This window comes from Macrosteles quadrilineatus, unplaced genomic scaffold (assembly GCF_028750875.1).
Source record: "Macrosteles quadrilineatus isolate MER2022 unplaced genomic scaffold, UCM_ALF_1.0 Scaffold_103__1_contigs__length_361171, whole genome shotgun sequence".
NCBI classification, from domain to species: Eukaryota; Metazoa; Arthropoda; class Insecta; order Hemiptera; family Cicadellidae; genus Macrosteles; species Macrosteles quadrilineatus.
Genome location: NW_026542696.1, coordinates 188,329 through 213,373, shown reverse-complemented (window position 1 = coordinate 213,373; position 25,045 = coordinate 188,329). Strand labels below are relative to the sequence as shown.

Here is a 25,045-nt window from a genome sequence, read left to right as displayed (position 1 = left end):
AGACCTACAAACACTGCATGCATTATGATCAAATTTATTTATGGTCCCTTGTGTTAGGATTTTGAGGGGAATTTCTTGTCAAAGATTCAATGATCTGTGGTAAACAAAGTGATATCGCAATATTTTCAATGTTGTAAATTGATTTTGTCTAAAACATCTTTAACAATAGCATTTGTACAACAAATGAAAAAGCTGCCTATGTTGCCAAAATATTTTGTAGTGTTGTTATAAGAGCAGAAGTTAAATAAATTATTGTATTTTTTTATTAATGGATTTATAGCCAACATAGTCTAGCAAACAAAACCCATATTATGCGGTCGATTCTCATTCCAATTTTGTGTTCCAAAATGAATTGATGGAATCGGAAACAAACTTAATATAATCACACAATTGGTAGATTCAGAATCAACATTATATGGCAGAATCCTAGATTCAAAATCTGTTGGTAGAAACTAAATACCCAACATTATGCGGTCAGTTCTCGATTCAGATTCTGTTTCCCAAAACTTAGCCTATAAAAATATAAACAACATTATGCAATAAATTATTGATTTGAGTGATGCAGCACAGAATTGGTGGGGTTATGTATGAATTGGTTAAGAGATGCAGAAGTACCTAAGTCGTGACTTATTAACACATAGCCTACGGTGTAAATATTCTTTGGTAGAATCACATTTGAACCTTAGTAACACGTCTCATGTGAGAATTACTCAAATAAGACATGTTATTATAGTTAACTTCTTATCAAGCTACTCGATAAAATGTAATTAAGGGTAATAAAACTCAAGGCTATTTTACAATGACACTTGTTACCAAGGGCCACTCGTTTTAGGGGGTCTTGTTAAGGTTCCACTGAACAACTATGAAAAAAGCATTACGGTACTTACACTGCATTTTTCACTTCATCCCTATGTTCGGGGGGACATTCTACAAAAGAATTATTTCTGTCTACTGAAAAAGACTTCCGCTTTTCCCTCGCTTCTTCCAGTTTGGTCCTCATTGCAGTTTCATCCCTCTTGTTTAGATACGGAATGCCTAGGGAAACAAAACTGATTAAGGCTAATAAACAAACTGATTATTTATTTATTTATTTACAGACTGATTATGCAAGAAACAAAATAAATAGTGTTTATACATTTTTGGAATAAAAGTTCTTTGTATAGTAACTAACAATAAGGTAGCCTACTGGTACAGAGTCATATTAATACAGCTTTTTAGTTGTAAAGTTAAAACTATAATACTGTTTAGACTTTGAGTTGAATCAAAAATGACTACAGTAATTTAATGTTTAGGCCTATATGTTCGTTAATGGAGTAATTGGTTAATTGATGAAGGCTTATTCGTGAACACAAGGAATCAACATACCTTGTCGGAATAGTTTGTTGAAGTCGAACCCATGCGAAGCCAGAAAATCTAAACTAGAGGTCTGACACATAAACCTACAGTCTGGGGCTTGTCTACTCATAGGTTTGGGGAACATGTAGAAGTTGTACGCTCGATTTGTGTATCTGAAACAGAAAATAAGATTGAAATTGTTTGTTTTATTCACAGTAAGTTAATTGGAACTTACCTTTTTTTACATTACCTTTTTTCAGTTTCAAATAAAAGCTATACCCTAAATGTAAAGCAAATTTTGAAAATACTGATGGATGTTTTGCATGTATTTCACCGATCCGTCTTTGGAGTCAAACTACAATTAAAATTGATGTTTAATTGAGATTACATTTTATTTTGCCCCAAAGATGAATAAGTGAACGCATCCAAAATCTTGGGCAGTATTTGCCAGCATTTGTCTTTTTTTTATTAAATTTAGCATTTCACGAAGACTTATTGCAGTTCATCAGTTCAACATTCACAACGGGTTCAATTCCAGCAGGTCCGCAAAAGATTTAATGGGTTTGGACCACTTTCCCGTGAAAGCATTTGACTTAACTTCATTTCAAAATCCCACTGAAAAAAAAAACAGCAGTTATCTCGCTAGGACCTAGATACCGTACAAATATTTATCGCTAACCTAAAAACTTCATTATGGCATAAAAAATGTCAATAAGTTATTTTGCAAGGTTATCTGACATTCAAGTAAACTACAATGATTCATTTTTTAAAACTCCCATAAAAAAATAACATATTTTTTAGCTTAAAAAAATGCATACATACTTCTTTTCCTCTTTGTTGTACATGAATGCTACAAGACCAAATTGTATAAAGAGAAAATCCATAGAGTTTGCCTTTGTTTTATGATAGTACTCAGCCGGAGTATCAAAAGGTGATAGCGCTTCTTCGAGTCCTGACGATAATCCAGTAAATTCTCCATCAATGGCCATAAAAACGCATCTATTTATTGTCTCCTCAATTTCAGGCAAAATCTTTCGGAAATCTGAAATAAATATAAAGAAAAGATGTTATGAATTAACTACTTAGCTAGTAAAACATAAACAATAACCCCTTTTAACTGACACTTCCATTCAAATTTAAAGGGGATGAGTATCGCTTTCTCTGCAAACCTTAACTGAATCCCATCTTGATGAAAAAACTGCTAGCCTAGCTCTTAGTCATTTCAAAACTGGACACAACTGTCCTTGATCATTGGGGGGTACAGTCCCGCAGAGAACAAACAATATTTTATCCGATGAATAATATGTTAAATCCAATCAGTTACAAAATACTGTTTATGTTTTTCCTAATGTAAACATTGAATTGATTACCGGTAATGATTTGTTTACGTTTTTGTTTTCATTATAATAAATTAAACTAGGCTAACTTAACTTATCAAACCCAAAATAAATTTTAAGTTAGGCCTACTTATTTAATGAAAAGTAGGTAACAAAACAAAAAAGTTAACTTAATAAAGACTAACTTAAGTTAAAGTTAAACTTAACCGCGGAAAACGTTTTTGACATGTTCAACGTCACAGTGCAAAAAGTAGGGTATAGCACCATAGTAGAGTGAACTAAATGGTTACTGTACTTAATATAATTAACCATAAACATTAACCAGTTTATAACCATTAACTAATGTGGATATATTTCCATCACATGTCTTTGATGAACTGCAAAAATAAGATTCCAACTAACTAACTTACAGCATCAAATGAGACTTTAAAAATAGGTTCTGGTAGTTTTTTTTTCTCTGCAGTTTTCTGTAACCTAAGTAAATGGTAGGCCTAAGTTGTTCACTGCCACTGTATAGGCCTATTAACTTACATTAAGTTTACTCTGTTCATGAAATTATGTTTAGGCTAAATTAGGCCTAACTTACCTACATTAGATAAACATTAGTCTGTGTTATGTCGCCACTGTAAAGTTTTAACTTGACAGGAGAGGGGACTAAAGTAAAAAAAAAAAAAAATAGCCTGCTTAATTAGTTAATACCACGGGCGGCACAGACGGTCGCTGGACTAGGACAGACTTGAGTAGTGGTAAGATAAGTTACACAGGTAGGCCTATGGCACGGTCAAGGCAGCCAATGGGAATTGAACTAATTAAAATCACCTGAATGACGTCATAGACATCACATATGGTGTAATGTAGGGACACACGTAAGTTATAAAACACACATTTAGATTTTATACAACGCAGAGGATACGCGTCCAGTAACCAGACGTGGATTAGGCGTCCTGCAGTTACTGTCATAACCTAACCTAACCAACCAAACTTGCTGATAATGAAAAAAAATCAAATGAAGGTTCAATTCTCTTCATAACATAAAATTATAAATGCCAAAAGTTCTAACAAAAGATGTACGGTACAGTTATGAAGAAATTACATTCAAAGCAAAATCTGTGACAAAAAGTTAAAGAAACCGATGGGTTTCAAACCAGGGACCTCTTGGATATCAGCCAAGCACTCTATCCACTACACCACGAACAACGCTGGCCGAACATCGTATTGTTGTGGTAATGGCGTTCCGGGACCCCACAACCCGGTAACGTCACTACCGGACGCCTAATCCACGTCTGGTTACCGGACGCGTATCCTCTGTGTTTATACAAATCTGATTTTCTACAAGAAGTGCTGTTTTACAAGATATAACTTATTTATTAAGGCCTATATTAAATACATATAAAATCGCCTTTTCAGATTTAAGTATCAAATATACTACAATCTGTAGCCTAGATTGAGCCTAGGTTATCTCTAATCATGGATTTGTCAGAATAAGTAACAACTGACCATAGCACCTGTACCTGATTATGTTGTGGTCTTATATTAGCCTAGGCCTAGGTGTTGCTGCATTTTTCAATTAAATTAGGTTTCTTTTAGGCTCTAGGCTAGGCATAACTTATTTCTCAAAATGCAGACCAGACTGTACTTAAATTTGTCTATTAGGCCTACCGGTACCTATGTTTACCTACAGTACCAGGTTAACTAAAATGAGTTGGAAATCAGGAGGTTTTTATTTTAGTGTCAACTAATTTAAATCGGTTTTTTTTAACTTGCCTAAGCTAGACTACTAGTGTTTAGGTTTGGCGTAAGTCGTAAAAAATAATATTAACTGAATGAGTACAGTAAGTTAGGCTCCTAGTCTACTTCACCATACTTACTTTCCCTAGTAACATCCATGATTGTTCATATAATATTTAATGTTTTTTTAATAATAAGTAATATGGCCCATTTAAAAAAAAATTGTAAATACAAATATAAAATTTCATTAAGTAAAATACTGACTGAAGCAAGAACGAGGTTATAGAATAACAACACTCACTGCCTGAACCTACCTAACCTAACCTGATCTGATGCCGATCCGATTCACCATTTTATTTTGTTTTGTTTTTGTGTTGTGTTCTTCTTCTTCCTTCAGTGGTTGATTTCATTATTTTCTTCCTTTTTTTTAGTATGCTTTTACCAGGGCTATTAAACGCCATGTAGCTTTAAATTTATTTGCTTTTAGTTCCCTTATCCATTGACGTATTTATGTAGCCAATCCCTTATCTTCTGACGCCTTCACCTTTAATTTAGTCATGTTTGAAACTGGACAGGTGACCAAACTGATAGCAGACGGGGAGGCAGACTTTACCAAGCTGACTGATTTAAATTGACCTGGCCAATTTGAAACCTGACCAAAAATAAAGCATCCCACTTTTAAAGTGGTGTCTGATGCTGTGATAGTTGCGAATAGTGGTAGAACACCTACTTAAAATATAATAACAATAATGCAAATAATTTTTTTATATTAAAACTCTTAAACTTTATTTAAGAAAATGTTTAATAGTTGAACAATTTAAGGGATAAGATTATTTAATCATATAACAATTAATTATAAAACGTAATGAATTAATAGTAATGAATTAAATTATAGTCAAATGCCGGTATCCTCTCCAACTCCCAGAAATAAATTCGACAACTTGATGATTAAACAGAATCATGAGGCATATCAAAAATATTTTTAAGTATTGCAACCATTGCAACTGTCGGCCCTGCTTGAAAACGGTGATCACCAAAAATCACAGATAGCTCAGAGGTCAAGTATAAGGTTCATAAATTTAAGGTTCCAGGTTCAAGACCCGTCTGGAGAAGAGAATGTTTGTTCTAGGTTCTTTCAAAATTTGCTTTAATGAAATATTTAATCAAAATACTCAACTGATAATTATGATTTTCGTACTAAATATAATAGTTGGCTCAACAAATTGTACAGATGTTGGCCCTTGGTTGGAAATTGGTGGTGTGCCCCAACGGAGGCAAGGTTGGCCAATACATACAGTTGGCCAACCGTAGGAGACAGTTTGTAGGGCCAACCAATGCCCAAAAATTTTTGTTGATAGGGAACATTTATAATTCTACGCAATGTACAGACAAAACTCTAATTTTATTTATATAGATAATGTACTGTAACACAATCGAAATAGACGAAATTATTGAATCACTTACTATACGACTGCTTATTTGCATTCGCAGAATTAAAAACAATCTGGAAGTCATTTTGAGAGGTTATCTTCACATAAAAATTAATTCTTTTTCTAGCTTTGTTTGTTAATTAATGATGCAATATGACGAAAAATATAGTTCACCACACGGGCAAAAAGTTACTTTTATCCCTTGCTTGACCCCGGGTCAAAAAGAGTCACTTTCGGCCCTAGTGATAAAATATACTATTACTGCTCTTAAATTAATTTTGATACCTTCTCAAATACAACTAACTGTTCTTAACTTCATTTAATGTAAATCTAAAATATATTTGACTAATCTCAATTACAAAATTGATATGTTCTGAAATAAAAATAAGTGTTTCTCAAATAAAATTGGAAAAGGTAGTGATGTACTTGATATGTAATTTGTTGTAGAACAGAATAGGGAAAACAACACTCTCTGTTTTCTATTAACATGCATGTTTAAATTTACAATAAATAAATAAACTCATACATATTTAACAATTAGTTAACAATATAAACACAGCCCGTAATAGTTTAGCATTGCATTACAGGATTAGACTATCAAATTAAAGGATTCATTTTTTAAATTACAAACAGTATCAGTAACTGGTAGTGTAAAAAAATTTTGAAAACATTATTTCATTCAGGAAAGTTTAATCAAGATATTCAGCTGACTTCAATCAATTCACAAAATTTTGGAAATTTTGGGGGAAGAAATCTATCCCCTTCACGTCTTGATTCTACCCACGAATACTTGAACAGAAGATGGATCATAAACTTAAAAAAATTATGTTTCTGGCAAAAAAAATTATTAAATTACATTGCTTAAACGGAAATGTCTAAACCATTTTATGTTAATGCTATTAGTAGGCCTATTGGATTCGGGCCAGCAACGTAATTTGTGTATGTTTATGAGGTTCTGTTCAAGTATTCGTGATCCTACAATTAAAACATAGCTCAACAAGTGAGATTTGTTAAAACGTCAATCATCTGCAATATACTTAAGGCAAAAAGAAGTGGTGTGGGAACTCCCCTTAAACAACCTAAATGCTGGGAACGGAGTATGCTCCAGGTCCAATAATGTCTCTGGAAAATCCTGACCAATAATGTTGTATTGAATTTTTAAATTGATTGATAAAACTTAATAGTATTGATGACTTAATTGATGACTGTTTTGGTTTGTGAAATTAGTGATAGTCCATTAGCGTTTTGCTACATTTCATCAATTACATGCGTATTGTATTTTTTATCCGCAGGAACTCTCGTTTTTTTCTGGCATGGGTTTATATTTACATGTGGTGGGGAATCGCTTTGGTATATTACGGGACTCTTCATTGGACTTATGATGCTTTATCATATCAGTTTAAGATCAGGGTTAATCTTTTGTATAGGAGTGTAATTTTAGTTCGGAAATTATAGTAGCCTAATGTACTGTGCTGATCGCCGCTCTCAAAAGCCAAACATACCTACCTATGACTGACTAGGAAATCTCTGGACTTGGAATCTGTCTCTGTAAAAATGCCAATCTTAAGGATGGTTGAAATATTTAATTTCTCGTGCTATTGTTTTCGAAGATTTTAGAAACTATGAATTCTACATGTCTCATGCCATTGGGGAAAATATATACTAGTGTTTATCTCGTTTGTATAAACAAGAGAATTACAACATGAATCTGTAATCCCTACGATGAAAATGCTACCTCCCTGATAGTTTTAAATTAGTCAACATATTGAACATCAAAGGTAGTGAAACTCAATTGCAGATGCATGAGAATTTGCCACAACAGCCGGGTCACATCTGAAAAAGGAAATAATTTATATAAGACTTAAAATAAAATAATGCATAGAATAATGATAACCATAACTAAAAATAGATAACTAAAAACCAAAACCAGCTAAATTTTGATATTGAATTTTACATGTTTTCTACTACACATTCTGTAAGAACTCAGTAAACTCATGGTCACAATATTAATAACCCATTCTGGTCCATCACATCCTTAAGACCTTAAAACATCATATGCAGAGGCTAAATTAAAACTTATTGCCAAAGGAAAAATTACAACAGTTCAAATAAGTTACATTAAGAAGAAAATAAAATAAATATAACAATGCCACTGTATTGATTACTTATGAGGCCAACACATAAATTGAATATTGTTTGAATCAAGAGTTTGAATGTATTATGTACAGTATTAAAAAAATTTCATCTTCGCCTTAGATGTGTTGGCTTTGTCAATAAATAAATAACAAAATAACAATAATGGTAATATCAACATTGCAATGTCAGATGATAGGGAAATTCATTAAAACTAATGTTCCTCAAAATAAGTTTATAAAAATTGTACAGTAAAATAAATTTTAATAGCCTATTTGTTTAATAAACTATGATTTTATTTTCAAACTATTTGTAGTTCCTCTTGCCAATTTCTCAGCTATAAAATTCTAATTTGGTTGTTTCACACCGATATACAAAATGAACAACAAAACTTAAAATTAAATAAAATATTTCCAAAATGAATCTAACGTACCTGGTATTCTTCACAAGTTCAGATAATCTTCCTTTATTAATTCTGTAGTTAACCTCCTCGTTGGGGACCTGATTCAAGTAGAAGTTTTGAAATCGACAGCTCAACGTCCACACATCATCCCCATAGATTTTCAATCCACTTTGAAACTGAAGCCTTTCATCGTCCTAGAAATATCCCGTTAATGTAAATCAGCTTCACAATAAATGTTGGGAGCAAAAAAAAAACAAAAATAGATCCAACACAAACTCTGATGCACGAGTAAGGCTATTTTACAATTTGGTGATGAATTTTATGCGTGGTTGTAAATCACTGTTAGTATATGTTAGGTGTACCATAATCATATTTTTTCCAATGGATTACCGTGAGGGAGAGGGTAATGGCGCAGTCAGAAAATTTTTCAAAATAATAATTATTTTTGATAAGGTAACTTATTGAGGTAGGAAAAAGCCCACTGCGGCCGTCATGGAACAGAAAATTTACGAATGTAAAAATACAAGTAATAAAATAATCACACCCTGCCTACTGCTCCATCCTGGGCCAAACCTTTCTCTCTGTATCCAACCATCCTCAACACATATGAGTCCTAGGACTGACAAAACACAGAATCCAGTCGGTGGTCACTATGTGTGGCTACCCTCCTCCATCTGCTTCCAGCCAATTACCCAAAAACTCAGATAAAACCCTCTTGGACTCCCAAAAAAGAGGTGGAAAGTTAGATGAAAAAGACATGAAAAGTTTACATAATCGCTTCTTGGGTTTAAATGACTATGGGAGTAAGAGTAACTATGTAAACTGATTTAGTTACTAATAAAATACATTTACTTTAAAAATGAAAGTTTGAAATTTAAAATCCCGTGAGACATGGCTTTAACATCTTGGGATTATCTCAAGGGTAAACTAGTGGAAAGGCTCTAGGTAATTGCACACTATAAAATAAATAATGTTCCACCTGATTGATAAATCAGTATGTTTCGTACCTAGGGCCCAAAATTAGGTTTTGCCAGCTCGAGATAGTTTTTAATTTCGAGACGAAGTCGAGAACTTAAAACGATTGAGAGCTGCAAAACCATTTCGGTCCGTGGTACGAACAAGGGCTGGCTCACTCCTTTGATGTTAGCGGTCGCCGCCTGATCCTACTTCCCCTCCCCCGCCCTTCCACAATGACGTAGCGGAGATACATCGGCGCGAGGCGCGACGGTAGCACGGCAGTGCATATGTCGCCCGGCATCTACGCGCATATTAAAATTGTGTTTATAATAATTTAGTTTTATAGTGTGATTTTTAAAGCGGGTTTCGTTAACCCTCCAACTTGCAATGGGCGAACTCTGTAGTGGCAAGGCATTTTTGGCGATTTTGCAGTCATATTTACGAAAATTCATATAAACTAAACCAACAGATCAAACCTATGAACCGTATTTATTATTTCCAACTTGAAGTGTTCGTAATGAAATGAAGAATTTTAAAATGGCAACAAAATAAATATTTAAAGTATTGTAGAAAATATTGTCAGTAGGTAGAAAAATTGCTGCATGAACCAAAAATGTTTCATAAGATATACAAATTGTTTGGAATTTATTTCCCTACATGGAAATGGAAAAAGATTCCAATTACCATTTATAAAAAGTTATGGCCCAAAAACAATAAAATGACAAGTTTCACGATTTTGCACAACAAATTTCAAATAAAACCAAATAAATGTATTATCAAGAGATAAAGCAAAAGTAAACATTTTTAGGCAATAATATTGGATATCAAATGAAGTAAGAATTGTTTATGTCAATACTGATCATTTCAATAGATGTTTATGACTTTTAATAAATGTTTATATTTGTCTAGAAAAACATTTTGTTATTCACACGTATATATTATTTTTAAAACCCCACAAACCAACTATATAAAATGAAATTAAACTTATTCCCCTTCATGAATATACATAGTTATAAAGGCAAATATACAAAAATAAATATTTTATAGTTTTTTCTATAAAATGCTGCTGTGCCTTTTTCATTTGGCGATTAAATCGTTTGTTAATTATGACGAAATTAAAAAAAACGGACTAAATGTAATGTCCCAGACCTCAAATTAAGTAAGTATATCCTCATAAAACAGTTTATAAACTAAATAAGTACAATTTTTACAACTAATAAATACGATTAAAGTGATTAAGTCAAACCCGCGATATTCGTTGTTGGTAAACAGTCAATGAAGTTCACAAAAACTGGCTAAAAAATAGTGTCTCAAGTTTCTAAAAGTAATGTCACATTACAGTCGAGGCACAATAAATAATATCGTAACTAAACATTTACAACTTATAATTACGATGTAAACTGATAAAGTAAAATCACACCAAAACTCGACTTGTTAGTTATTGGTCAACAGAGATTGAGATTAGTTAGTCAGGCAACTTAATGTATTTTTGCAACTACCTATATGTTATTTTAATGTATTGAAATATGTAGGGCCTATAATAAAATGTAATTGATTTATTGAAATTCTTTTCCTTCCTGTAAAAGTTACAAAATACTAAGTATAGGTAATGTATTTTTATACAACCTCAATGTATTTTATATAACCTCAATGAATCCTAAAAGGTATGAATAAGTAATAAATCAATACAATTAATAATCCATACATTAAGATACATTCGAGCAATACGAACACTGATATTACACAGTAACTTAATGCATTGGATCAATAACTACAGTATTCTTAGCCATCGCTTTACATTCCACTCCCATCCTTAAATACCTACTAAAGTTAATTTTTTACTTATTAAAATTGATGTTATACGTAATCCTATTTGAAAATCAATTACTTTTATAAAATACATTAATACCTAATAAAAAATGTCCAACATAGAGCTTAATAAACGCTAAATGTGCGGTAATACCAGCGCTCACACAGGCAAAGATATACGGTGCCGGGAGCCCGAGGTATCGCCGTGACGTCACAGCGGCGGAATGGTGGGGAGCCACCTGGCATCACTTTCTGAGCTCGCGTGGCCTAGCCCTTGTATATCTCTAGCCACGAACGCTATTTTTCATCACACTATACCCTATTACCACCATTCACCACAATAATAATGCACACTGATAGCTGCTGCTGATAGTCAACACAACTACAACTTTTAAAGGTTATGTGAAGAAATAATTTGAGAAATCTGCAAAAATAACAATTAATAGTTGCTAGGCAGCGGTGACAATGAAACAATTCTATTACAATGCTATCGGATACTGATCGTGTATTGCATTAATGTTTTAAGAAAGTAAGCGGGCAGCTGATTTTGCCTTCCTAGGAATTAAAAAACCTGCTCGGCCCCCAAATAGTCCAGGCAAATTAGATCAAATATAGGGTGTGCTCCCCAAAAAATCGTCTAAAGCTGGAAAGTGTTTTAATACCTTTTGGGGGTCCCAAATAAGACTCCTGTGGGGAGTCGAAAAACTATGAAAATGTTGCACTTCTTTCAGTTTTTCGCTTATAACTCCTAAATAACGAATCCTAAGGAAAATGTTGTTCAAATAGTGCATTAAATTCCGCGTCGATTGATGTTAAATACGTCAAAATCGGCCGAGCCGTTTAGCCGCTGTGGCTTTTCAAAGTTGGGATATTTTCATCAACATGGCCAAAAGGTTGATTATTTGACAAGTTTTCGGCTTAAAACTCCTAAACGACGCATGCTATACAAAAATGCACCTGTAGTTAGTTAGGAAAACATAAAATTCTGCGTATAATGTTTTTTTTATTAATCAATAACGGTAATTGATTGTTACCTACTTTGTATGGACGCTATTTCATTGAGAAAAAAAGTATTAAAGTTAAAGTTGGGAAATTTTAATAAAATTGGTAACAACATAGATCCTGTCCTTAAATGGATTATGAATTATTAGATAGTGGTCTATTCCATGAGGATATTCATGGTCATCTAGAGGTTTGTCTAATAAGGTGTGATGAGAGTAAGACCCCCTATGTAATTTTAAGTCTAATATCTGAGGTTCCGAAAATTCATCCCAACCACCCATTATATAGATCTATCTCTGTATTCATCTTTCAGTTTTTGGCTTACATCTTCTAACGCATGCTATAGAAAAAATGTCCCTGTAGTTAGTTTGAAGAGCATAAACGTCTGCGTAGATTGTTTTCCAAATTCATTAAGATCGGCTTCACCATTTAACCGCTATTGATTGTTAACACCAGATCAGATGCTTGTCAAGTTTAAAATCTTACCATTGAAATCTGGCAAACAACCAGCCTAATTACAAAAAACATAGGGGATATGGCAGTGAATCTATCCACTAGTGTGACGTCATGGATCCTGCAGCATGGCCTATGAACAAGTAAGTGCTCATGAGAGCAACATCTTACTGTGGAGAGCTTTTTCCGAGATAGGGGAATCAATGATGTGGATCTAGCCCCATGGTTCGCTGGCAGGCCCATCGCAGTGAATGCTACCCATCAAGTTAAGGTATATTGTGGGATCAACTCTTCAACATATTATCAGCAAGTTGACAATATAAACTCCACGGATACGGTGGGACCAAAAAGGAATTTTATCAAATGGTTCCAGTGTCACGATCCATTTACTGAAAATAGTTCGCTCATCTCAATCAGCTCAGCAGTTATCCCATATTATAGCATCAACGCGAGATATGTATAAAGCATAATGGAAAGGCGCAGCTTGCAAGAAAATCGTAAATAGGCAAGCCTATAATGACCATAAACTGTGCAGAATAAAAGGAAGTGGTGACATTAATCGCGAGCTGTGATGGCAACAGCAAAGGTTAAAGAAGAATCTGCCCCCTCAGTCAACACTTGATATTCCACATTAAATCCAAGCCTCAATTTGAATCATACTTTGGATTAAAAATAGGTCCGTACCCACTAGCGCAGTTTTATGAAGAAAGCGTGATGTAGAAGAGTCGAAAATCTAACTATTCATGTAGCCTAAAACTACTCATGCTGTTTACTCCAATCAATGTGGATCTCACTGTGTTCTGACGGGTTACAACGCTTGGCGAAGTTGCAGAAGCAGGTTGGCCCTATACATGGTTGGGAGCAGAAAATATCCAAATCAAGTGAGGGTTGGTCTCTTCTAGAGGACACTTTCAACTAATTTTGACTTTGATTTTAACAAAAGGGGCTGCTCATTCACCAATCCTTTAGAGCTCATTTAAAGTTGTACTTAATTCAGAGAGATAGGTATGGAAAATTAACGTCAATGAGTTATCTCCCATCACTACGGCTAATCCACCGGTTCGACAAGAACTTCTCAACTCCGTCTACCTATCTCGACCATCGTGTACATGTTAAAAAGGTTTACATTTTCTCGCTCCATATGAAATGCAGGGATATAATGCACTACTGTCTAAAAGACTTGCAAGGGGCACGATTATCTCAATTCGATATCTGACGAAAAAGATGGTACCGAATGTCACCATTTGTGGCAAGACCAATAAGAGCTAAGAATGAATCCTTATTCTTAAGATTCCAATGATGAGAAGTAGAAAAGTTATATGGTAAAATCTACGAAAAATCCCAATCTTTTTTTTAATAGGCTATATACATAGTAAAACTATGTACATCCGTCCCATTATCATCTTTCGTTTATTAAGCTAAAAAATAACATTTTTGCCGAATAACATCATTCGGGAGTGTCCAGAGATGGGATCGTATAAATAGGAGCTTAGGACGAATCCTAGAATTTTTGTAACCTCCTCAACAATATTAGATTTAAAATTGCATAGGGGGTCTTGCTACCCTTCCCTTCACACATTCTTGGATAAACCTCTGGATGATAACCATGAAAAAACACTATCTAGTCATTCATAATCATAATTCTAGGCAGAATTTTGGGTTTTCCAAACTAACTACAGGCGCATTTTTGTATAGCATGCGTCGTTTAGGAGTTTTAAGCCGAAAACTGGTCAAATAATCAACCTTTTGGCCACGTTGATGAAAATATCCCAACTTTGAAAAGCTACAGCGACTAAACGGCTCGGCCGATTTTGACGTATTTAACATCAATCGACGCGGAATTTAATGCACTAAAAGACACCTTTGAACAAAATTTTCCTTAGGATTCGTTATTTAGGAGTTATAAGCGAAAAACTGAAAAAAGTGCAAAATTTTCGTAGTTTTTCGACTACCAAAACTTAAGCAGACGTCAGAATCCGTCGCAAACTCACAGGAGTCTTATTTGGGACCCCCAAAAGGTATTAAAACACTTTCCAGCTTTAGACGATTTTTTGGGGAGCATATGTCTAATTTGCCTGGGCTAAAATGACAACTCAGCTGCCAATTAACGTATAAAACAGCTAAAGCATCATAGTGTGTTGAAAAAAGTATTACCAACAGCCAGACCCGCAATTAGTATTTATGTGATGCGTTATATGGACCCAAGAGGTAGTTGCGACACCCTCCCCCACTGACATTGATTTGAATCATAAAATGAAGATAGGTATTTTATAAGCTGCTCGCGAATCTGTAATAAAACAAAACTTAAGGCTCATTGTTTGATTGTTGGCTCCATTTTGATTGTTAATAACATTACCCATGTTAATAAAACGGTTTCCTACAAGAAATTTGACTGACCCTATAATGTACCATATATTTCCTCTGACCTTTGCTACAATGTCCATGTTTTCTTCCTCAAAAGGCAGACGAGAGTTCCAACAACCAATGGAGTTATCACCCACCAAGGAGTAGAGCATGATGCCACAATCGGACATGTCCTAAAAAAAAACATTTGTGAAAATTATTACAAAACTTATCGACAAGTGTTTCTTATAGTTTAACTCAAATGCCCTAACCCAAAACAGTTGGGCTCAGAGCTGGTACAAGGAACATGCGGATCAGGGTTAAGTCTGCGGCTTGTTGGCGGTGGCGAAGCGTCCATGATTGGCCAAATTGAAAATTGCTTTTGTGTAAATGTGTTCGATTGTTTTTTTTTTTTAATAACGGCAGTGCTCCAATAAAATAAGTGCTTAGCAACCTTTTTCTTTTGGCAGTCTCCTTAAGTACTTCTTTAAAAGGAGCCATTCTTTCAGAGTCTTTGTTTCAGCAAGAATTTGGCAGTAACGAAGATTGCTAAACTAAAAAAGTGACTTTTACTACCAACACTTACTCATAATTAATACTGACCTAAGATCCTGGTGGGATTACGCTAGTATTTCTTCACAAGGTGCAGGGTATTGTCCACAAATATAACACAATTTTGCTTCACCTGCTGATTTTAACTGTTATTTTGCAGTAAATGACAGTGCCGACTTAACAAGTCATGTTCAACTGTTACTTTTGGTAGCAACCAGTGCTGATCTAAGGTAACAAGCAACATTTACTTTTGCTCTCAACTAGTAATGATTGCAACAGTTAACAAAACAGCAGTTCCTTTTTTTTCTCAACTAGAAAATGTTAACGTACAACGGTTGACAAGTAACAGTTACTCTTGATCTCAACTGTTTTACAACAATCACCGGTTAACAATTAAATAACTCAACAGTTGCTTTTGCTTTCACTGTATGCTGATGACAATAGTTAACAAGCAGCAGTTAAGTTTTTTCTTACCTAGTAAAGATTATAACAGTTGACAAGTAAATGGCAAACTTTTGCTCAACTAGTAATGTGATTGAAACAGTTGACAAGCAACAGCTACTTTTACTATCAACGAGTGCTGTTAACGACGACGACACCAACCTACCTCGGCAGCAGATTGTGAACTTCTGGTGGCGTTGAACTCGTGGAAGCTGTCCGCAGCTCCGCCAGGGTCCTCGAGAAACAGCTGACTGTTGCGGAGGACAGAGGTCGTTACCCAAGACTCTTTTACGCTGGTGAGACTGTGGAAGTAAAGGGTGCGGTCACCGTTGTTGCGGAGAGGACCTGCCAAACAGAGTAGTAAAAACTTAAAGAGTTTAAATAGTAGTAACGAGTTTTTGAAATATTTGCCATTGGTGATAGTTTTTAAGTTTACTAGACCTTGCATTCCAGTAGAGATTTTGCACTTGCGTAATCGCTGACTGATTTTGCGAGTCATTTTGTAAGCAGTGGTGTTAGTCATACATTTTCCAATTTAGAATATGATTCGCTAACCATTATATAGGTTCTTGTGAAAGAAACAGAGCTCCACTACACCACTGTTTGTAAGTACTGTAGGCTAATTTAGGAGTATAAAAACAGTTTTTGTAATACATGTATGCAACTTAAGCGTACGACAGGTCTTGTGGTAGCTCTGCCTGTTGAAATAAAGTATTTTAAGCTCATTTGCTTAGGAATTCATCGAGGAAAGGATAGGGAAATACTAACTCACTTGAGTACAGTCTTTTTCTATTGATAGAAAAATTATTCACAAATAATGTGAGCTAAAAGTGGGAAGAAAGACAAAATTTGTTAGCACCTGGAATTAAGCTTCACCAAAGATTTAATTTTAGTTCCTGGAGAAGCTACAAAATTTCACGTATCCGTCCATTTAATTTGTTGGCTTAATTTGACTAGGTATGACATTTTTATAATGACCCATTTCTGTTTTCACCCTTTAAACTCATACAAACCCAAAGCTAGGCCGAACATTCCAAAGTTGAGCTTGTAGTGTTTATCAGCAGTGTGGAATTTTAAGGCTTCTTCGTAAGGACCAAAACAGTCCCCAGAGGCTCTCCAGGACTTGTCTTTAGCGGAGTCATACACTGGAAATAAAATTAAAACTATTTGTATGGATTTATTTATTTATATGTTGAATTATATTTATAAAAGAAACAACCAAATACTACACTGTATTTTGTTTAAATTATATACAGTCATGTAATAAATCAATTTAGCACATGAATCAAACTCGTGTTGTTATAGCATTATCATTATAAGATGGGAAACCTACCTAGGTGCGTATTTTAACTCAGATATGAGTGTAGAATGTTGTGGGATGATCTGTGTAGCTTTGTTACTGACTAAGATCGGCTGTTTCGTCAGGATCATTTTATTTAAAGCCCAATTATCAGGGACAGCTGGTCCAGTTTCAAGCCATCAAAAAGCTTCCTACTTCTTCTCAGGATCAAACTGGTGACCTTTTGATTGTCAAGCGAGCACTTTAACCACTCATGTCATAGGACCATTATGTCTCCCATAATTTCAACAAACATCAATAGCCATTCAGGGATCAAATGAGGTAATTTTTAATGTTTTATTTAGTTTTAATTTTTTTTAAATAATTTCCATAGTTTTTATTTTGTATTGATGTTTTGAGGTAATATGCTTTACATTTTTTATTATCGTTAGTTGAAATTTGTACATCGACAAAATACTTATTGATGTTATGAAGCAAAGGTAAATTCATTTTTCTATCTATTCAACTGAGAATATCTCTTATATATTTTATTCTATGAAAAGTATTAAATTGTGAGTGAAATTCCCAAGCCCTTAGTTGATTCATTAATAATGAAGACAGCAACAGACTTTTTGTAACAGACAGCAAATTACAAGTTTTATATCAATGCATAGTTTGAAGAAGATGAACAAAAGAATGCAAGATACCTTTGATCTTTGATAGAATAGACAAGATGAACTAAAAAGCTTTATTATTAAATAAGATCAACTATTTCTTTGGACAGGACAGTTTATTAAAAGCCCGATGATAGATTACAACTGTGTTTAGTTTTCAACCAAGGTTACTGGCTTTTTCTTTTATTCAACCAGTGTTCAGGTAAGTCTAAAAATGGCTACAATTTTAGCTTGGAGATTGGATGTCAACTTCTACCAAAACTGGTAGTAGGCATACTAGATAAAATTTTTTTACAGAATGCAACTTTTACGTTTCAGGAATTGTGATTGATTCAACTATAAGTACCAATCAGCTTGTAGGACACGGCATCAGAGATGTAAGCAAAAGCATCACTACAGTCTGGAGTTCTTGTATCTACAGCGATGTTGAGCAGAAGATTTCTATGGTCCAGGTCAGAATCTGGGATCCTGTAACGCTCTGTTGGAAAAAAACACAAGGTTAAGACTATAAACATTCATAATCTACTAAAACTATAAATTTAAAGCCTCAGACATTAATCTGTTAATTAAACTTATTTTTGCTGGGTTAGGAAAACCCCGAGAAAATGTTAGTTAAATATATTTAAAAGCTCTAAGATAACTCACAATACCTGTAAAAGTTTTAGTTCAAACCACATAGACCTACTGTACTTGTTACAGTAGTAATTAAACTCATTCAATGCTAATAATAGCTACGGTAATGGTTAACATAGCAATGGTTATTACAGGTTTGCTTTCTCAAATTAACTCCCCATTAAAAACCTGTAAGGATAGGTATCTGCATCATTCATCAATTCATATTTTCTCTGGGTCAAATGAAACTGTATGACTCTACTTTATTATATGAGACTACAATGTAAACTTACTGATAAGAGTATCTGTACGGAGATCAAAGATCAATATTTGCGGGGGACATTTTCTCTCAAAGGTGGTGAAAACGTTGATAACACTAGAGTCTAAAACCCACAGCCTTCCGCACCTGTCCACCTGGGGAACAGAGGAAATCATATATGAAAATGAAACAGAATAAAGTGAACCAGATGTGTATAATAATTGTGAAACGGAGGATATGTAGCCGGTCCATCATATATTTGTAACTTGAAAATGCTACTACCCATGATATTTTAGGGGAAGAAAAGTAAACTGCTGTAGTTTTCTTGTTAATTGAAGTATTTTGATCAAATTTGAAACATTAATTTAATTCGTACTAAACTCTTAATATTTTACTAAATAACACACAATTGAATTTCGTGTAGCAGCAAACCCATGTTCTCATTAAACTCATTTAACTCATTTAACTCATTAAACTTTTGTTATTTAATAGGGAATAAATCTGACATGTTTAAGAAGATATTTTAGTAAAATTATAATCATAGGCAAATGGAAATTCGCTTATGCTGCAGGTTTGCTGCTGCGGGGGTATTTCTAATTGTTAGTTCTGGTGGGCCATCCAACAATGACATTACATAGCTTATATCTTTATGAAATTATGTTTTTTATTGTTTTCCTTCTGATTATAGGTATTTAGCATTGTACCCTTGGTAATTCGAAATTCTTGTTAATCTGACTCTGTAGGTCCACATCTATCAGAGTATCAAGATCTACTTGTATTTATACACATGGTTAACACTTCACTGAAGTTCACTATGTACACTCATATCTCAGTATAGTCATCCTAATAGGTCACCTAATACTATACTCCGTTCACCAAATTTAGGTGGTTTTAGGGGAAGACATTTTCCCCCTCCACATGATACTAAATTTAAAACAATAGCTCAACAGCTAAGGTTTGCCAAAACGTCAATCAGTTACAAAATACATTAATTTAAGAAAAGATGTCATGGGTAAGCTTCCTTACATGCTGTCTAAATGTTGTGAACAGACTTGTAGTAACTGTTTTACCACTTTGATGTCTCTGGGAGTTATTAAGTAGATCTAAAACCTTAACTTACTACACATCCAGATAACTCACGTGAGTCCGGAACACAGAGTTTATCCCATCACAGTCACCCTGGTGCCACGACCAGTCCGGGTAGGGTTGTAGGAGAGTCACATTATCTCGTTGTTGGTCAGTCACCATTGCAAGGGTTACTGGAGCCCCTACCTTGAATTTGGGCATTGTGACAAACATCTTCCGGTCCCTTCCATGTTCTGAAATAGTGAATATTGTTTGTTTTATATTGATTATTTCACTAAACTTCAGGCCCGTGTTTTGCATGTGATGCGCTATGGGTCCGTAAGACAATTGTGCCCCTCTCCATTGCATTGTGGTGGAACTTTTCTCCTCCTTGCGCCTCCTAGAAACCTAAAAAGAGTTCATGTACCAATGTTAACTATAAATAAAAGTGTTAATGACTGTCCCTTGCTCCTCCTGGTGGAATGCCCACTCGTGTATGAGCAAAGATGGAATTAAATTGTACAAACCTGATTTTTATTACAAACGAAAATGAAATAATGGAAAGAGTGTGTGGTAACAAAGTAGATTCAGAAACAAATTGTCTAATAATACGGATAGAAATGTTGGAATGTTTATGATAGGTTATTGGATTAGAAGTTATCAATTCAATTCAATTATCAATTATTTAAATGGGGACGCCACTATGTGCGTATTTATCACCCAAATCCTTCACCCAAATATGAGTGAAGGATGAGTGGCACTGTAGGAAAGTTGTCATTACTTTCACTGTTAAATTTACTTATTAGCAAAATTTTCACTTATTTTATTATTTTTTACTTATTAGCAAAACCTAGTGTAAGAAGTATCATTAAGTCTCGTTCTTAATCTTAAACAACATTTTTTTAGTCCGTATCTTAGATATCACATTAAAACACTTTTCACAAAATATGTGAATATAAATTACACAATTCTGAACAATCTAACAATTAGCAGTGTCATACTTGTACTGTTAACATATACAATTTGCATACTTTAGGTGCAGTTACAACTTGCACCTGGTAGATAAGAACAAAACGTTTCCACTACTTTATCATAATTTTGTGCCTCATAATTTCAAAAATGACACCAGTACGCCCATTGACTCTGTATACTGCAAGCCTTCTTATCTGATGCATATTGTATTGTATTGTATGACTGATTTTCTTAAAATTGTCTTCATGAATGATGAATCTATAGGTAGTATTGTAGTATATGAGGTGGTAATGATATCAGAGGCTAAATAATTCTAGTTGGTCATGATAATTTTAAAAATCGTATAGTTACAAGATAAATTGAATCAAAAGGTACCTCGGTATTTATCTGAAAACTTATTTTTTTATGAACTCAAAGCATAACTATCAACGAAGAAGATCTAGAACATGATCCCTAAAAAATAGCTATACCTGTAAGATGTAAGGTTTTTTTATTATAATTTTTATTATCATTGTCATCATCATTTGAAATGTGGATGACACTGTGGTGCTTATTTGAATCCAAATATGAGTGGTGAAAGATGAGTGTAGAATAGTGTGAGATGATCCGTGTTTAGTTACATTTATTATTAGAATTAAGAAGTTGAAGAAATGTCTCAAAGCAAATATACTTCACCATGAAAATGTACATCCCAAAAATATAACTTGCATCATAGCTAAAAGGAAAATTGACTATGTAACTGTAAAGAGGCAGTCATTTTCAAATGCTTTACTCTAATGTAGGCCTATAAAAACATTGTAAATTCACTCACCTGCCCATGTGTCAACGTCGATAATCAGATTGTTTTCAGGAATGAAATCTCCGTTGGCGAGACTTTCGGTCCTGATTTCCTCCGAGGGAAAAACAAAGTCAACCGCCTTCCAGGAATACATTGTCTCCATGTGCCCAGCCAGAGTGGCAGGACACAAAATAAGAAGTAGGATCAACTGGAAAATCAAGAATCACTGTTCTGTTAATTACAATGGGACTGTATCCAGTCTGACTGTGGTTAAACATCAACAAACAACAATTACCAGCTGGTATATTGCAATACACATTTTTAAGCAGTTGTCAAGAAATTTGGTCAGCAACACTGGATCTTTGAAAGTGAACTATAGAAATTGAAGTGAAAGAGGAGCAAAACCCTTAAGACAATTAAACTTGTTCGTTACTATTCGCAGGTTCGCTGGATTATAAGTTTTAAAATTACGCCTCTTTCATGAAAATCGCTTAAATTGGACAGCTGGAAAGGGATGTTACAGAGGAAAATCTTATATGTAGATAGTTAAATTAAGATAGTGGCATGATGATGCTTGTTTTAACCTAGCAATGTGTAAAATGGCTTGTTTAACTTTGTTACTAAGACCAGCTTTTTCGTTAGCCAGGAACATTAGTTTTTTTTATGTAAAACGCAATTAGCTTTTATTGATAGCTAGCTGTCCCAGTTACAAAGCACAAAAAAGCTACTGACTTTTCCTAGCATTAACTCGGCAACCGACTGCTTCAATGCAAGCCCTATACAAGTTGTGCTGTAAGTAAACAGCCAAACACCGGGAAATGGTTCTATGATCGAAATAAAGAGTAAATCAAGCGTGACATTTTCCCCCAAAAAACGCGTTATTCACCAGATATCTACCATTTTGTATTTTTTACATAAAATATGTTATTTGAATTTTCCATGGAAAAAAAGTTTCATGTGTGAATTTTCCATGGAAAAAAAGTTTCATGTGTATTTTAAGGTGCAAGATACTATTTTATTAACAAATCAAACTTAGAAAAAATTTAAAATTTCAAAATGGCGGTCTTTTAAATTATTTAAAGTCAATTCCATGATTAATTTGAGTAACTAAATACAAATTTTACAGAATATATATTTAATGCACTTTCAAATACGAGTCCAATGACCGTAAAATATCCTAATAATAGATAAAAATGGCGACCATTTAAAAACCTTGTTAAATAACAAAAAGAAAAGAATTTTACGGCTTTGCTTCTACAAAATCCCACTTCAATTTTCATTCACACTTGCAATACATCAAACTTGCAATTGTATAAATATGTACAATGTATATATTTGATATCTATTGAGCGTTGCAAGCTCCATTTTCAATCTCCAACTATACACCAATAATACATTTCAATCGTCAAATACAATGTGAACATTTTTGCAACAGCAAGGGTACTTAATAGAATTGATATTGTGTCGCTACATCAAACAGTAGGTCTATTATGCTGTCGGTCTTTTACAATGTAAAATGACAAATAAGGAAGAGTTCTTACCATATTTTGTACATGTCAAATCAAGAGCGGATGGTGCAGTAACCTACTGCCGTACATTACCAGAGAGAATTGAGGAAGTCACTGAGTTATCATACAGTATTTATGTTAGACAAACATTAGCTGTGCTAACTATTCTATTACCTATAACTGTTGAACTCTGTGATTGTGATAGTAGTGTAAGTTTGTGGTTTGGAGGTTATAATGTATATTTTTAGTATGGAAATGTATATATGGAACGCAGAGAAGTTAAAATAAAAATTGATAATAGTTAGTGGAGACAAAATTGATATTGTATACAGCCTGAATAAAAAGTATGAATGTTACAAAGCCTAGTGGGAATAAAATATAATTGAAATAGTAAATAATAGTGATAAATTAAAATGTAGGTGCATATTATTTATTTTGTGATAACAATACTGTAAGTAGCCTGGTGGAAATGAATTATTGAAATCGTATATAGCTTAGTAAAAATATGTTAATGGGTACACCACTCATGAAAATAAAAAAAAGTTCATGCGTACATATCTTAATCTAAAACAGAAATCATTGTAGAAAGCCTTTCAAATTATTTTTACATAAGTATATTAAAGGCTTATATCTTGTTGGAAATTAAATAGGTTACATGGTCAAGTGAAATATAAAATCATACAAAAAAGTGCATAGTGTGGTAAAATTAAAAAAAATACAAATGGTACATTAGTACATCCCACTACCTACTGTAAAACAAAAAATCGCGTAACGACACAACGAAATAATAAATGTACAAATTAAAATTCACTAAATAGCCAAGTGAAAATAAAAATGTATAAGGTATTGCCTATTTAGGACACAAATATCCAAGGTGTAAACTACCTAGAAGGTGTAAAAATAAAGAATATACGTACTTGGCTTTTTGGAAATTGAAAAATTGTGTTGTACATAACCTTGTAAATACCTTTTAAGAAAATCCTTAAAAACAAATAAATAAACAGTTAATTTAAAAATGTGGTGCGTAAATATGCACAAAGCTAGGTGGAATTATAAATAGTACATCATTGTCGAAAAAAATTATAAATAACTTGATATTTTGTTGATATTTTTTGTTTATATTTTGTATGTCTTAGAATCAAATTCTGTGACCTTTATATCTTAAGGCGGATGCTTTAAATACTCAGTTACTAAGCAAGCTTTTTACACATACCAAATAACTATAAATACCTTACACTCTACAGTATCATTGACTTTGTGACAGTATTCTTCATTCAGTCGCTATTTGTCGGCAATGCAGATCACATATATGTGTTAGTTCCCGAATACTCCGCATGAAGCAGCACTTTCTGTTCAAGATAAAATCTTTGAATCGTAATTTTTGTATTATTTAAAGATGATTTTGAGGCGCATAATGTAAATACCCCCGCCGCAGCAAACCTGCAGACTAAGCGAATTTCCATTTGACTGATTGGTTGTACACTGAAATGTCTACTTAGAAATATAGCATTTATTCCCAATTTAAATAGAATTACTTTAACAAGTACTTAGGTTTGCTGTATCAGGGAGGGTAAAACTATTTTTTTTGTTTGTAAAATGTTAATAGTTAGTAAGAAATAAAAACTTTTTCCAAATTTGATCAAAATATGTTCATAAACAAGCAAACTACAACAGTTTACTTATTCTCCATAAGAATAACATGGGAATTTTAAATTTACAATTTTTTGGAATTTTCTCCGTAACCATTAGGCGCATAATAACGCTTCAATATACTAAATTATTTGTTTTTTAAGCTCTACAAAATGGTTTGGAAAGAAATTGCAAAATTTTATGTTTTTTGGGTCAAAAATGGGAAAAACCTATTTTTACCCCATAAAACCCCCGTAAACCCCCGTTCCCATGATCCGATCATGCTGGATCGCTAACTCGTTCAAATAAATGTAGGTTTACACGTTTGTACCAAATTTCATCAAAA

The 25,045-nt window shown here is 33.7% G+C and overlaps 2 protein-coding genes across 2 annotated transcripts in view; both read right to left on the bottom strand.

Annotated features, from left to right (window-relative positions):
• LOC128982077 (poly(A)-specific ribonuclease PARN-like) overlaps positions 1-4,719 on the bottom strand; it is a 32,063-nt gene extending 27,344 nt beyond the window's left edge. The window contains exons 1-4 of the mRNA XM_054401119.1: positions 4,541-4,719; positions 2,158-2,377; positions 1,366-1,508; positions 888-1,035 (exon numbers count right to left, since the gene is read on the bottom strand). Coding sequence (XP_054257094.1) covers positions 888-1,035; positions 1,366-1,508; positions 2,158-2,377; positions 4,541-4,559 — 530 coding nt within the window. The 5' untranslated portion in view covers positions 4,560-4,719. The remainder of the gene's footprint in view (positions 1-887; positions 1,036-1,365; positions 1,509-2,157; positions 2,378-4,540) is intronic.
• A 1,586-nt stretch (positions 4,720-6,305) lies between these two features.
• On the bottom strand, positions 6,306-23,114 carry LOC128982076 (protein yellow-like). The gene is made up of 10 exons (XM_054401118.1): positions 23,104-23,114; positions 21,596-21,770; positions 19,888-20,066; positions 18,782-18,902; positions 18,223-18,354; positions 16,937-17,068; positions 16,090-16,268; positions 15,014-15,124; positions 8,397-8,560; positions 6,306-7,663 (listed from the first exon to the last, which is right to left on the bottom strand). The coding sequence occupies exons 1-10, from the start codon at positions 23,104-23,106 to the stop codon at positions 7,603-7,605; spliced, it is 1,257 nt and encodes a 418-aa protein (XP_054257093.1). The 5' UTR covers positions 23,107-23,114; the 3' UTR covers positions 6,306-7,602.
• Between the last annotated feature and the right edge of the window lie 1,931 nt (positions 23,115-25,045).